The sequence below is a fragment of the Mus pahari genome, chromosome 19, assembly GCF_900095145.1.
Source record: "Mus pahari chromosome 19, PAHARI_EIJ_v1.1, whole genome shotgun sequence".
NCBI lineage: Eukaryota > Metazoa > Chordata > Mammalia > Rodentia > Muridae > Mus > Mus pahari.
This window is the reverse complement of record NC_034608.1, coordinates 60,013,823-60,029,458: the sequence shown is the minus strand read 5'-3', so window position 1 is coordinate 60,029,458 and position 15,636 is coordinate 60,013,823. Positions and strand designations below refer to the sequence as shown.

The following is a 15,636-nucleotide window of genomic DNA, read 5'->3' as shown; positions in this document are numbered from 1 at the left end:
GAGAATAAGATCTACATTAGCTCAAGGTAGACAGAATTCCAACAAGAAAGAGAAGTGGGTAAAGATGTCCTATATAATAAAGATATATATATATAATATAATATATATATATATATATATATATATATATATATATATATATATATATAAAGATGACATATATAGTCAAAATGAATTGGGAGGGGGATTTAAAGGAAGTTCATGAGGCTCCCCTGCTAGCCAGGAAGTTCTTAGTGAAGTAGAAACTTGGTTTTCTTTGATTCAGTGAAACAGGATACATCAACCTCACTCACTGACTGTCTCCAGCCCTGATCCCATGATGGCCACAACAAACTGGACTTCATATATTTGTTGACTTTTCTTTGGTTTTGGTTTTTATTAGAGACACACACCTTGAAGTTGGGTAGATTGGGAGAAGAACTTTAGGTAAAATTCAAAGATGGGAAAGAATAGAATATAAATACAAAGTATACATTTTTCAGAGAAAATAGTACTTAAAAGATGGGTGGATAAAACACTATAGGAGTTAACCAAGGTCTCAGACATTGCAACCTTAATCAGCAAATAAGCTTGCTTCTACCATTTACACTCAAAAACTAAAAAAAAAAAAAAAAAAAAAACCTCTAGCTGCAGATTGATATTTTCTCAATCAGCTAATTAAATGCCAAAGAGATTTATTCCTATGCTGTTAGTCACTGTTCCTCTCAAAAATTCACTTTGTGCATTACTTTTAATAACAGATATATAAAACAGATAAACATCTACAGGCACAGATGTTCAGTGTCGCTGAGATTATAATGTTCAGATACTCGAATCCAAAGAGTATTTCCCAAAAAGGAGTGAAATTACTTTCTAGAACTAGAAGCACATTGACTATTACATATTTGTTCAAAACTGTATAAATAACTAGTAATAACAAATACAAGATGAACAAACACTCAGAGTTTAGCTAACTTTACAGTATATGAAGAAAACTTTCAGTCAGGGGGAAAAAATGGGATTTATTCACACTGGAGATCTTGGAGTATAGCATATGAAAGAAAGAAAATTGAACTTACTGACATGGAAGAGGAAACCAAATAACCACGTGAAGTGGGAGGGAATCCATTGGGAAGAACCTCCACAGTTGCCAGGTTCTGAGAAATGAGTGGCTCTGGTTGCTAGGCACGTGAATCTAGAACTTACTCCATGAGAGACAAAGAAAGCAAGGAGTTTATACTCTCTCATGCATTCCCAAACAAAAGGCAAAACACTTTGCTACTAAGATGGGCTTTACTAAGATGAGCAAGGGCATCACTAGAAGAGACCATGGGCATCACTGCACCTGATGGTAAGCCTCTCAGAGAATCCTGTTCAGAGGACAGAAACACAAAACACATTCCTTACTTCCTTGCCAAGTGTTCAGACCTGAGGATGTTTTCTTCCTTCCCTTAATTCTACAATCATCTATTTTATTGCTGTGACTTTAGAACTTTTAGTGTGATAAATACACCCTAAATAGATAGATAGAGAGCTCGGGTGGTCCATGGCTAGCCATTAAAAAAATGTGCTGAGGTTGTTGTGAGAAAAGAGGGTAAGGCAAAAGCGACATCTGAGAGTCAACTCAAAGTCTCTGTTGTTATTACCAAATCTTGGGTGAAAATATTATCTTTTCTCCATAGTCCTGGATGATAGAATTATTGCTAACTGTAATTAAATTAATACAAGACTGGGCCTGCACAATTATTCATTAAGATGTTTTTTCTTAACTTTCTGTTTATTACTGCAATTTTAGTCATTAGTTCTGACATGCATTTCTTGGTGCAGTCTCAATATTACTATATTGGAAATAATTCTTTTCCTCATGCCACCAATCTACATGCTATAATAACTATGGAAGAAAAATCAGAACACTCATGGATAGTGAATCAGCATGTCAAGATTTTAATCAGAATTTCATTACAGTGTTTTTAAATATTTTTATTGCTATTTTTCTTTTGTATGGTTTTGGCATTCCATTTGGTAATGTATTTCTTTTCTAACTTGTTTTTTTTTTTCAAATAAGCATATACTAAATTGAGGATACAGGACTGTGAGGATAATTCAGTTGTTAAAGTGAATGCTTCTCAGGCTTGGATTCATGAGAATGATCCTCACGGTCAATGTAAAAAGCCAGGGTTAGGAGTCTGCACTTGCACTGCCAGCAATGGGGAGGCAAAGACATGCAGATTGCTAAGGCTTGCTGCATAGCAATCTTACCCTCTTTAGTGAGTAATATGTACGAGATCAACTTTGTATCCAAAACTAAGATGCGGGTGTTGTCTTAGGAAAGATACACAAGACTATTGGTGGTCCTCTACATAGACACACACATATACACGCAGTCACACACTCGTAACAATGAAAGCACAAAATAAATGGATAAGATCTTAAAATTTAAGATATAGGTATGTAAACAAAGTATTTGGTTACTGAGGACCCACTCCATGCATATGTTAACAGGCACAGAGCTTTAAATTCACACTACTGCACATGCTTTCCTGTACTACTAAAAATAACAAAGAAAATGGAAAATATAAGAAAAATGTTCACCCGGAGAGGAGTTTCTAACTAGCCATGGCAAGACAAAAATGGAAAAAAAGGACATAAATTTACTTATTAGACAGGAAAGTATCTAGCGTTTTCAGATAATAAATTAATATTGAAATACAAAAGCAAAAGTAACATTTATCAGCTGGGGAATTTTTTTCATTACAATTGTGGAAAAGTTGAAAGTTAAAACATTCAGGAGTAATGTGGGAAAGAGGCAAATTATTAAAAGCTGGGAGTATATTTGAAATATATTTGTACAGGAACAGGTATACCTTAATACAATTAAACAGAAAATCTGTGAACATGGTTGGTACACTTTGAAACAGTCACTAATTGATTTTTAGCCCAGTATCTCCTGTTTTATCTTCTAGCCTAACTTTATCAGGAATTGCCTATAAACATGCTTGCCCTTGATTTCACTTTTTCTTAGTCCTGCTGCTCTCACTGGTCAACTCTACTAGAAGACGCATCAGCAAAGGCCAGTGTGGCATTCAATAAGACAAAGTGAGGAGTAGGAGAGCAATGCTTTCTGGTGTCTGTGAGTGAGACCATGATGCATGAAACCGTAATGCTTCTTCAGCTCTGCCTGTTGATATTGCTCTTCCTCTCTGCATGGTCACCAACTGGGCATGCTGAATACAGTAGCCTTCTAGAAGCAGTGATACCCATGAGGGTCACTGGTACTAGAAAACATACTTCCCCGGACTGGCTGTCCTATAGCCTGCAATTTGGAGGAGAAAGACACATTATCACCATGAAGCCCAAGAAAAACTTGATGTCCAGAAACTTCATACTATTAACTTACACTCAGGAAGGTGGTCTCCTTGAAGAACAGCCTTTTGTGCAGAATGACTGCTACTACCATGGCTACGTGGATGAAGACCCTGAATCCCTGGTCATTGTCAACACCTGTTTTGGGAGTTTGCAAGGCACACTAGAGATAAATGGCACAACTTATGAAATCATGCCCAAGAGCTCAACGTCAACATTTGAACATCTGGCTTACAAAATGGACAGTGGGGAGTCAGAATCATTTCGCATGAAATGCGGCTTAACAGAAGAGGAAATAGCACAACAAATGAAACTTCAAAAAAGCAATGACTCTACACTTTTGCAAAACCCATATAAGAAGTGGTCGATCTACCGTAGGTTGATTGAATATTTTGTGGTAATAGACCATAAACACTATGTTCATAGAAATAGCAATGCCACAGTTTGTATTCAAGATATGTTGCAAATAGTCAATGGAATAAATGGTTATTATCTTCAAATACAGACTGATGTGGTTTTAACCACTCTTGAAGTGTGGAATGAAAATAACCATGTCAATGTAGAACAAAATATACACAATGTCCTAAATGATTTCTGCAGCTGGAAGCAAAATAGCATAGGCAATCACATTAGACATGATGTCATACACCTTTTTGTCAGACACAGATATGATATGTATTTCGCATTAGCTTTTGTAGGTACAGTTTGTACACAAAATAATTGTGCAGTTAATAGTTTCATCTCTGATTCAATGTCAGACATGGCATTCACTATAGCACATGAGATGGGTCATAACTTGGGCATGCTGCATGATGTAAGTACATGTACATGTGGGTTAAGTAGCTGCATAATGGCCCCATATAAATCGAATTCTCCAAAATTCAGCAACTGTAGTTATGAAGATATGTTTTCAGTTGTTAACAAAAGAAGTTGTTTAGACGATATTCCAGATGCACTAAGAACAACAAACCTGATGTCGATCTTGTGTGGGAATAAGTTGGTTGAAGAAGGAGAGCAGTGTGATTGTGGGAACTCCAAATCCTGTTTAAAAGATCCATGCTGTAGCAGTAACTGTGTTCTCAAACCTGATGCTCAATGTGCTTTGGGACTTTGTTGCAAAGATTGTCACTTCCTTCAAAGAGGTACTGTGTGTAGACAAGAGATAAATGAGTGTGACCTTCCAGAGTGGTGCAATGGAACTTCAGCTGAGTGTCCAGAAGATGTGTACATAACGAATGGAAGCCCTTGCTCAGGTGGAGGTTATTGCTATAAAATGACATGTCATGAACGTGAGACACAGTGTAAGAAGATTTTTGGCAAGGAAGCCAGGAGTGCAGATGAAGCTTGCTACATGGAAATGAACAAACTGGGTGACCGTTTTGGTAACTGTGGTAAAAGTAGCTCTAACTACATAGGATGCAATATCGCTGATGTACTCTGAGGAAAAATTCAGTGTGATAATGTGGAAGAGATTCCACTGAGGAGAAACCATGAAACACTGCATTGGACTCACTTCAATAATTTCACCTGCTGGACTATGGACTATCATTTGGGTAGTACTCTAGAGGACCGTGGAGCGGTGGACGATGGCACAGCTTGTGGACCAGAACATATATGCATTGAAGGAAAGTGTGTCAGTAAGTCTATTTTGTTTAGTAACTGTTCAGAAAGTCTATGCAATATGCATGGTGTCTGCAACAATAAACACCACTGCCATTGTGATGTCATATGGGAACCACCAGACTGTCTACTACCTGGCTTAGGAGGTAGTACCGACAGTGGACCATCTTTTCGGACATTTTCTAGTAAGAGGACGACTGGTAAAGGTAAAATCCTGGTCGGGCTTATTATTCCTTTTACTTTTGGAATATTCTTTTTAATTTTGCTAATTTTGATGATAACATCATCCTGAAAAGGAAAAGCAGTAAAAGGACCAGAACCTAAGGCTCAAATTTCACCTAAAACATCAAGTGTGGGACGTAATAAAAGTAAAAGGAAATCAAAAAGGGAATCCAAAAGGGAATCAAGAAAATAGGAACCAAGAGAGGAACCAAAAAGGGAATCAAAAAGGGGATCAAAAAAGACAAAAGAGTAAAACATTCATCCTTCTGGAAATTCATCTATTACTGTATAGACTTCTCACTGTAAGATTATCACTATGTGTGTATCTGGAATCACAGGGCAGAAGTTCTGGAGACCAACTACCCTTGTTTGAATATCAAAAGCATTTACTACCAAATTAAAGGAAGTCCGATGCATTCCCACAGTTCTTTATTGTAAGCAATCTGGTGCCTTGTTTTTCAACAGAATTTGTTTCTGTCTCCTATAGCATAGGCCTAAACCATGGCCCTTTCGATGTGTTTTTTTGTACTTGGTTGTCTCAGCTTTAGACCCCTTTCCCTTTCTATTGTTTACACACAGAGAGAAAGGGAGTCTCCAAATCCCATTTCCTGATGGCAACTCCTGTCTACTAGAATCTGCTCCTAGGAGAGCCAGATTGAAATTGGAAACCAGAGAGAATAATTTAGGTTCATCTCATGGTTGCTGTAGTTTCAGCTCTCTCCTACATGGTATCAGGAGATTTTATTCTGCAGGTGATCTTCACACAGATTTCAAAATTTCCCCCAAAACCTCTCTGGTTAAGTTTACTGCTGCTGTAATGAAGCACTATAACCAAACAACCTGATAAACAAAGGGTATATTTCTTACACTTCCTATCACTGTCTATCATGAAAGGAAGTCAGAACAGGAACTTAAACAGGGTAGGAACCACGGCCAATTTGGATCAATACCCTAGCATCAGCAACAATGGGCTGGGCCCTCCATCAGTTATTAAACAAAAGAAAATGTTCTACAGGTACTTCTACATGTTCTACATCCCCATCTTATGAGGTCTTTTCTCAGCCAACTGGCATAAATCAAGCCAGCATAACACTGTTGTCAACTCTGGAAATTCAGCACACCTAGGAAACATCATACCCACAATTCTGATTGCTATGATCTAAACCCTCCACTGATGCCAGAAATTTCAGCATCCAAATCTGCTCTTGAAGATTAGCTTTCCATAGCCAATGGGACAACCTTCACTACCCTGTACAACTATCTACACCCTCTTCCCTTTAATCCCTAGTTCCAGTATAGAAAGCTACATATTCCAGTTAGCACACTTGATCATCTCAAGGGTGAGACTTTCTCATTGTAGAGTAAGGGGACACTTTGTCCTAATTCTTGAGTTTCATCATTTCCCTTTACCAATCTAGGAAGGTAATTAAAGCTTGGATATTATTTCCTTAAAATATATAACAGAAAATGATAGGTCCCGACACCTAATCATTAATCAACTTTGTCTATAAAATGAGATCATGCGGATATTTACAAATATATGATGGATAAAATAGATATAAGCAAATTCTGTTTTCTTTGAAAATAAAATTAATATTCCCTATTTAATGTTAAAAATAATTTAAAGTCAGACAGCCTGTCCTCAAGATAGTGACAGGGCCTCAGCATAATCTGCCAACCCAGCTTGCTTGTAGCTAAGCTCTAGCCTTCCCCCCAAATCCACCCCACCCCCACAGGTTCCTTCTCTGCTGCTTCCACTACACCATTCTATCCCCGGTGTCTGATCTACTGAATACCCCAAATGGTCTCATCAATATGATTCTGAAAAATGTTTAATCTAACCCTGGTCCCAAACCAAGGCTTTGAAAGGAACTTTAGTTCTGGTATTGGGTCCAGATCCTCAAGGAATTCAAGTTTTCAGTTTCTAGAAACTCTACTTTTCCCCTGAAAGGCTGCAGTTATCGGTCCCAAAGCTATGGTGTGCACTTCACATGACACACTAGAGAATGCTTGTGTTCGTTCCCTTTGCAGAACATTGCTCAGTCAACTTCCTGCTGACTCTGTCCCATTTGTAATAGGTTTCTGCTGATTTTGTCCATGTTTCCAAATGCAAGCAGTTCATGAGACACAGTTCTGCTTAACAAATTGCAGGTAAGAATCATCAGCTTATAAAGGCTTTCTGTCCTATATATTTTCACATCCTTGGTTCTCCTCCATTGAAACCTCAAAGTTCAGAACTCGCGCCCCCCCCCCAGCAGATTCAAGGATCTGTAGCTTTTCTAAAATAAACCTTACTGGGGGACATGAAGCAAATAACTACAAATTAGAAGAAAGTAAATCACTCATTCTATCATATCTGAAGGTAAGGTTTTGTTCTGACCAACCAGAATTCTACTGACTTTTACTAACCAAAGGTGCTTCACAGCCTTACATTCCAGTTCCTTTAGCTTCAAGGGAGATCACCTTGTGTAGGTCAAGTTGTCCTGAAGGCTCAATAAGCTTTTGGATTCCCTCAGGTTCTGTTGTTTATTTTCAGGTTTGTGCTTCTCTCTTGTATAGTCTAAAGGCTTCTCATCAGAAGAAGGGGTGCCCATGTTCTTTTCTTGTGATGGTCTTGCTCACAAAATATTTTAAAACCCCTCTTAGGAATAAAGATTGTTGTATGAGAATTCACAAGAGACTATAAATCCTCCATCTGTCTTCATCTGTCTCTTAGGTGTATCGCAACAGAAGCCAGTCCTGACAATGCTGCACAAAATAATTATTTTCCTTACACCAGAACTCAAAATGCTATAGTTGCTAAAACTAAGTCAAAGTACTCATGGATAGTGACCCAGCATGTGAGAGTTTTAATAACAGTTTCATTATACTGCCCCCAGATGTCTTTAATTTATTCTTTTACTTAAGCAAGTGGTTCTTCGCCCTTTATATGGTAAGGCATTATGTCTTTTAACTTCTTTTTCCAAATTGTAGTACAGTAAAGATGATGAGGCCAGAAAACATAGAGGTCTCACTCAGTAAAATGGATGTTTCACAAGCATACAGACATGACAATGATCCCCAGAACCAAGGTAAAAAGTCTGGTTTGTGGCCTGTGCCTTCAAGGCCAGCAATGAGGAGGCAGACAGATGTGGACTGCTAAGACTGCTAGACACTTATTGTTTCCCCTTTAGTGAACACTATATCAATGACCATCTCTGCATTAAGCAACAATTCATGGCCTCTGCAAAAAAGAAACATGAAAACATGTTTATATCCACACAAGTAGTATAAATAAATAAAATATTGAGCTGTAAGAAGTAACTACCTAAGCAGGGTGTATAGTTTGTAAGGACTCACTAGCCAGGAAGAACCATGCCCTCCACACACATATTAATGTGCACACAAGCTTCACGTCTGCACTAGTGTACACCCTCAGATAGTCATCATCATAGCAAGGAAGAAAATGTAAAATACACATATGAATGACACTGATCCACAGAGAAATTTCTGCCATCCATGGCAATAACAAGGGCAGACAGATAGGAAAATATAAATGTACTTAATAACCAGGGAAGCATTCAGATCAGAAACAATGTGGAAAGGAGGACATGTTACTAAAAGCTGTGAGTGTTATAAGAACTATATCTGTACAGGAACTAGTATATTTTACAACACTGTTTAATTTTAGTCATTCTCTGCTTTTTTCTTCTCTAACCTGACTTGACCCTGATTTACCTATAGCTACATCTGTCCTTATTTACCTACCTTTTTTATTTTTTAAGATTTTATTTTTGTTTGTCCTGCTGCTCTGATGAATCAAGTCTGTCAGAAGACATACCATTAAAGACCAATGCTGACAGCAACCATACTGAGGACTGGGACAGCAAGGATTTCTCAAGCTCCTCCTTGCCTCTCCAATAGGATATAACAACTGGGGCTAAGGCCCTGGTCCATAAAAGGAACATGTTCCTTAAGTTCTGCCTGTGGAAGATGTTCTTCCTCTCTGCATGGTCACCAACTATATGTGCTTAATACAGTAGCCTTCCAGAAGCATTGATGCCCTTGAGAATAACTGTCATTACCAGAAATAATATTTCCCCAGGTTAGCCTACACTTTGGGGGACAGAGACACATAATCAGTATGAAACCCAAGAAATACTTGATATCCAGAAACTTTTCACTACAGTGACCAAGGTCATCTTGCAAATCTCCTTTTGTGTAAAATGGCTTCTACTACCATGGCTATGTGGATGAAGACCCAGAATCTACTATGATTTGTTTGGGAAGGTTTTCTAGGCATACTAGAGATAAATGACAGAGTTTACAAAGTCATGCCCAAGAGTTCAACTTCTGAATATGAACATCTGCTTTAAAAGTTGAACAGTGATGAGTCAATCACTTCTCATGAGACGTGTGTTAACAGAAGAAGGAATAGCAAGAGCACTAAGTGTTCTCTGCCACTGAGGCGTCTCCACTGATGTACACACAAGAGTCTTGAATGGCAGGTCTATTCCCTTAGACAAGGATGATCTCTTGTATGTCCTCCCCTTAGGATTTCTGATGAGGAGTCAGCTTCCCGGCATATTGGAACATACTTCTGCCATTCCTTTGTTTAGCTTGTTGCTTTCTGCATTCTCTCTAGTTAGTATGGGTGTTAGTATAAAGTTAGTATGTGATGGGAATCATCATGTTTTACTTAGATCTATTTCGTGAACTTATACACACACACACACACAGAGGAGCTTCAGGAAGGTGTGGAATCTAATATTTATATAATATATAAATATATTTTTCTACCTTCCTGAAGCTCCTGGTGTGCTCCTATATAATATTCTTCTTTAGCTTTTGAGACATAATTTATGCTAGCATTACTAGCAAGCAACTCACAGAATCTTCTTGGCCTCTCTCACTTCAAAGAGCTAGTGTTGACAAATGTCATTAACCTCCCCAACCTCTGTGGGCTCTGTGAGTCTAAATTTTAGGTGTTATACTATTTTAAGCACTTCGTCCACTGGGCCCTGTTTCCAAGCCCAAACTAGTTTGTTTGCTTTAATTTTATTATTATTATTTTTTTCTTTATCAGACAAAAAAGTGTCATTATCTTCCCATTCAACAAACTCCTTCCAGATATCCCCCTGCACAAATATCTCCAATTCATACTGTTTCCTTTAAAAAGAGAGAGAAACTGAGCAAAGTCAAACAAAACTAAAGCACATACATAACATAGAGACATCAAAGCGAGACCAAACAGTGGAGTCCACTTTGTGTTGGCCAGCTATTTGCCCTCTTAGCTGGGGTTGATATACTCAGGGTCACTCTGTTAAAGAAAACTGATTATTTATGACCCAGAAGCTATCATTTACACATAGCTTCTTAATTAGCAATGGAATATAGTGTTGGTTTGAATAGGAATGGTCCACATAGACTCATCCGTCTGATTGCTTGGTCACGGGGGGGGGGGGGGGGCGCACACTATTTGGAGTAGGTGTGCCCTTGTTAGGGGAAGTATGTCACTGGTGCATGGGGGTGACTTGAGGTTTCAAATGCTCAAGCTAGGCCCAGTGTCTTTCTTCTTCTTGTCTGCCATTCAAAATGCCTCCATGGTTTCTGCCACGATGATAATGGACTAAACCTCTAAATCTGTAAGACAGTCTCAATTAAAAGTTTTCCTTATAAGAGTTTTTGTGGCCATGGTGTCTCTTCACAGCAATAAAACCCTAAGACACACATTGTCTTCGTTTCCCATTATCCACTCAGGGATTTTGTTTGCTTTGAAAGTATGCAAAATTAGGGTATGGTATCTACAACTCTATAAATTCATGTATACATCGATCTAGCTGTGTCTGGAATATGTTATTTACTTGGAGTCTTTGATGCATCTGGCTCTTATAGTCTTCTTGCCTCGTCCTCTGCATAGATCTCAAGACACTGAGAGTTCAAGTGTAACACAGAAATACCATTTAGGACTGAGTACTCCAAAATCTCTGACTCTCTGCATGCTGTCCAGTTGTGGGTCTCTCTGTTAGTTGCTATAAGAAGCTTCTGTGATAAGAAACCAGTGATGCAGTGATCTGTGGGCATAGCGAATGGTCATGAGGACTCATTTTATTGCTATATTCATTCAGCAGAATGTTTCTTGTAAAGCTTCCCTCAAATGCGTGGTTGACCTAGTATCAAGTTCTTAACCACTTTAGCAGTGTCAGGTATGGGTTTCTTCTTATGGAAAGGGCCTTAAAGACAATAAAAATTGGTTGGTTATATCCATAACATTGGGAGTCCTATTGGACTAGGGGCTGTACTGTGCCAGCAGGGTGCTATTGTAGCTAACAGAGTTAGGAGTTTATGGGACTAATGGCTACTTTTCTCCTGCAGCAACATGCAGAGTAACTCCAGGCCCTATGAACACTAGTCAATAGGAGAGAAGATTCTAGTTGGACACCAATTCATTTTCCCCATATTCTTGTGTAAGTATGTGGTATGTTCAGAAATAGTATCTTACCATAATGTTGTGAGGGATAACCTATTAGTTGTCAATATAAGATTAGGACTGTCTATGGAAACCTTTCAGGCAACAATTCAAAAAAAGATATAATTTATTTGCGGTGCTGGCTGTTTAATTCTGAAGTATATAATGATAATTTCAGGCATTGGATTCCTAATTATAGAGTAACTCCATTTAAATTCCACTTATATAAATACTAATTTAGAAAGATTTTATCATTAGATTCTATAGAGATTTTTCCAAAGGCTTTTATCATTAGTTATCCCTCCTCATATCACCCCATTGATATTGTCCTCCCATCAGTTCTCCAATTCACCCCTCTCTTCTAAATTTCTCTTTATGCCTTTATAACACTGTGTTCCATTTCTGAATCTTGGGAGATTCCCTCCTCCTCCCTGGCACCTAACTAGCTACCTAAGCTATGTGGATAGTCTAAATGAAGCGAACAGTGTTGAGGATGAAGGGCTACCTTCTACATAAGAAAAATCATGCAACGGTTTTGTTTCTGGATTACTGCCATCAGGATGATTGTCTCTAGTCCTAACTACATACCTGCAAATTTCATAATTACATTTTTCTTAACAGTTGAGCAGTATGACACAAAGAAATATTTCACAGTTTCATCATCTATTCATCAGGCAAGGGACATCTATGCTGTTTTAGATTTCTGGCGACAAAGACTAGAACTTCAATGAACATGGATAAATACGAATCTCTGTAGAAAGATAAGTACTTTGGATAGATACTCTGGTATGGTAGAGTTGGATCTTGTGGCCAGTCATTCTCAGCTTTTTGAGAAACCTTCATACTGATTTAAACATTGGATCTATCAGCCTGTGTGCATATTAGTAATGAATGAGCATTATTCTTTATCTATATCCTCTCTAGCACCTGCTGTCATTTGTTTTATTGACCTTGCCCATTCTGGCTTGAGTAATACAATATCTCAAAATAGTTGTCAATTGGATGTCCTGTGGTCTTCAGAGCTTCAACCATTTAAATGTTGTATAACCAGTTGATTCTACCTTATGAGAACTCTTTCGTTGTATTCCATGATTATAATGAGGTTACTTTGTGTCCTGATGTTCAGTGTTTGGGTTTGGGTTTGACCTTTTCTGGGTTTGTTTCTTTGTAGTTGTTTGGATGTTCTATGTAATGGCCCTCTCTCAGGCTTACAATTGGTAAAGAGTTTTACCCATTCTGATAATGCCTTTTTGTTTGAATTATAGTATTTTTTGCTGTACAAAAGATTTTTGCCTTCATGGACATGGAATGTGGAAGGCCCGGCTCATTTGCTCAGTGTCATATCAGGATTGGTGGGCCTATACCCCATAATGATTTATGAAATCAGCAAGCCAGTGATCTGTACTCCTTAATAATTTATACCTCAGTTCCTGCTTCAAGCTTTCTGTTGCACTTTAGTACCTGCACTGACTTCACCTTGCAATGTGCTGTGGTGTGGGCCTATAAGATGAAATAAACTTGCTCTCAAAAAGTTACCTAGGTCTCAGCTAAACTAATCTAAGAGAAAATACCAATCAGTACAGTTCCTATAAAAGCTAAGAGTCAATCAACCAGAGTATCCAGCTGTAGACCTTCTGGGGAGGAAGCCATAGAACTCTGCATCTTACTACAGAGGTACTTATTACTAATCCACAGTTGCTACTCTATTGACAGTAACCAGACATTTGAAACAGATTAGATACTACTCAATCGCTGAATGAATGATGATAAAAATTGGTGTTTTATCATGTACAACTTTCACTGTTAAAGTAGATTTTATTTGGTTGGTTTCGGTTGGTTGGTTGGTTGGTTGGTAAGTTGGTTGGTTTGGTTTTGGTTTTTGCATGCTGTCTTAGTTACAGTTTCTATTGTTGTGAAGAAACACCATGACCACCACAACTGGAAAGGAAACCCAATGAAGGAAAACATTTCATGCGGGCAGACTTCCAACTTCAGAGGTTTAGTCTATTATTTTAATGGTAGGAAACACTGCACCATGCGAATAAACATAGTGCTACACTATGAGCTGAGCACTCTATATCTTGATCCACAGGCTGTAAAAGTGAGAGTAGGCCTAGCTTGAGACCTCAAAGTTCTCCACCCCCCTCCTCCCATTGACACAATTCCTCCAACAAGGTCACATTACTTCAATAAGGCCATACCTCCTAAGAGCGCCAATCCCAACATGCCAAGCATTCAAACAGATGAGTCTATGGGGTCCATTCCTATTCCAACCACCACACATTGTGTGATATAACTCACAGTTCATTTAAATGGAGTGAACTTTGCACAAGTACGATGGTAGATGTACTGGCTGGTTTTATGTGTCAACTTGACNCAAGCTGGAGTTATCACAGAGAAAGGAGCCTCCCTTGAGGAAATGCCTCCATGAGATCCAGCTGTAAGGCATTTTCTCAATTAGTGATCAAGAGGGAGAGGGCCCATTGTATGTAGTGCCATCCCTGATCTGGTAATCTTAGGTTCTGTAAGAAAGCAATCGAGAAAGCCAGGGGAAGCAAGCCAGTAAGGAACATCCCTCCATGGCCTCTGCATCAGCTCCTGCTTCTGACCTGCCTGAGATCCTGTCCTGACTTCCTTTGGTGATGAACAGCAATGTGAAAAGTGTAAGCTGAATAAACCCTTTCCACCCTAGCTTGCTTCTTGGTCATGATGTGTTATGCAAGAAATAGAAACCCTGAGTAAGTCAAATTGGTACCATCATAATGAAGTATTCCTGTGACAACCTGGCTGTATTTTGGGGAGGACTGTGGAAGGACTTTGGAACTTTGAGCTAGAAGAGCCATTAGGATATTAAATGTTCTGTAGGAGCCTGGAAGATACTGTGGAGAACAGTGCAGAAGATGGAGGCCTGGCTCGTGAAATTTCAGAAGGAAGATTAAAGACTCTTATCAGGGCTGTTGCTGTTTTGATTGTGAAGATTCTATGGTTTTGGTTAGCTGGGGCTGAAGAATCAATGGTGATTAACAAGATACCAGAACCACTAAGGCGAAACCTTTGCATTACAGGGACTATTGATGCTTCTTAGCTGGAGCTAAGAAATCAGTGGTGATTAAGAAGATTGAGGTGAAATTTGGGAAGTGTTTTCTAAGAGCACAAAAAGGCTGTGTTCCAGAGATAGCCAAGGTTGTACCTTATGCTGCAGCTGAACTTGATAATGTGTAAGTCAGTCACACAGGTGGTACTGGTTTTGAAGGTATGAAAAGGTCATGAAGAGCAGCTGAGGCTTGGCGTTGTGAGGAGGACATCAAAGGCCATTATTGGTGAAGGTGCAGTCTCAGTTGCAATTGATGTCCCAAGGCTGAAGGGGTCATGCAAAGTATTTGAGGATTGGCACCAGAAAGAGAGCCTATGAAAGGCTATTGGTGAAGCCTAGTTGCAGCAGAAGACAGCAGTGTTTTGGAGATGTCAGTACCATGAGATGACCACCAAGAACAGCAGCAGCAGTGAGTTACAGGCAGTTGGAGTCTAGAAGACAAGGGGTGTGCTACAATGGGCAGAGTTGGAGGAGTGACCCAAGCCCATGGAGGACCCCAGAAGATCTTGAGTGGATGCCAGATGTTGGACAGTTAAGAGTTTGATTTTGCTTTTGATTGTGACTGTGCCCTTTCTTTCCCTCTTGAAGGAAGAAAGTATTTTAGTGGAGCCCAGAGTTAAGAGACATTGAATTATAAAAAAGACTTTGATTTTTAAATGAGATTGGGTATTTTAAAGGGATTGAAAATGTAATATTAATGGGGCAAAGGTTTGTTGAGCTTGCTTGTCTCTTCAAAGAATCAGCAATTATATTGTTATTAATATTGTTATCTTTATTTCTGTTTCATTAATTTCTTCTCTGGCTTTTAACATTTCTTCCCATTCTGGATTTGGGTTTGGTTTATTCTTGATTTTTCCAAATTTTAAATTGTACTATTAAATCATTTATTTGGTGCTCTTTCTGATATTTT

General features: G+C 38.7%; 2 protein-coding genes across 2 annotated transcripts in view; both read left to right on the top strand.

Moving 5' to 3' along the window:
* Positions 1–3,106: 3,106 nt before the first annotated feature.
* LOC110336255 (disintegrin and metalloproteinase domain-containing protein 26A-like) lies at positions 3,107–5,254 on the top strand. Its single transcript, XM_021218701.1, is given in 1 exon segment — positions 3,107–5,254. A coding segment is annotated over 1 exon segment (2,133 nt). The 5' UTR covers positions 3,107–3,121.
* The window catches only part of LOC110336254 (disintegrin and metalloproteinase domain-containing protein 26A-like), a gene marked incomplete at its 3' end in the record, with an annotated part of 74,066 nt that continues 63,560 nt past the window's right edge, over positions 5,131–15,636 (top strand). Inside the window, exons 1-2 of the mRNA XM_021218700.1 lie at positions 5,131–5,168; positions 11,539–11,630. The remainder of the gene's footprint in view (positions 5,169–11,538; positions 11,631–15,636) is intronic.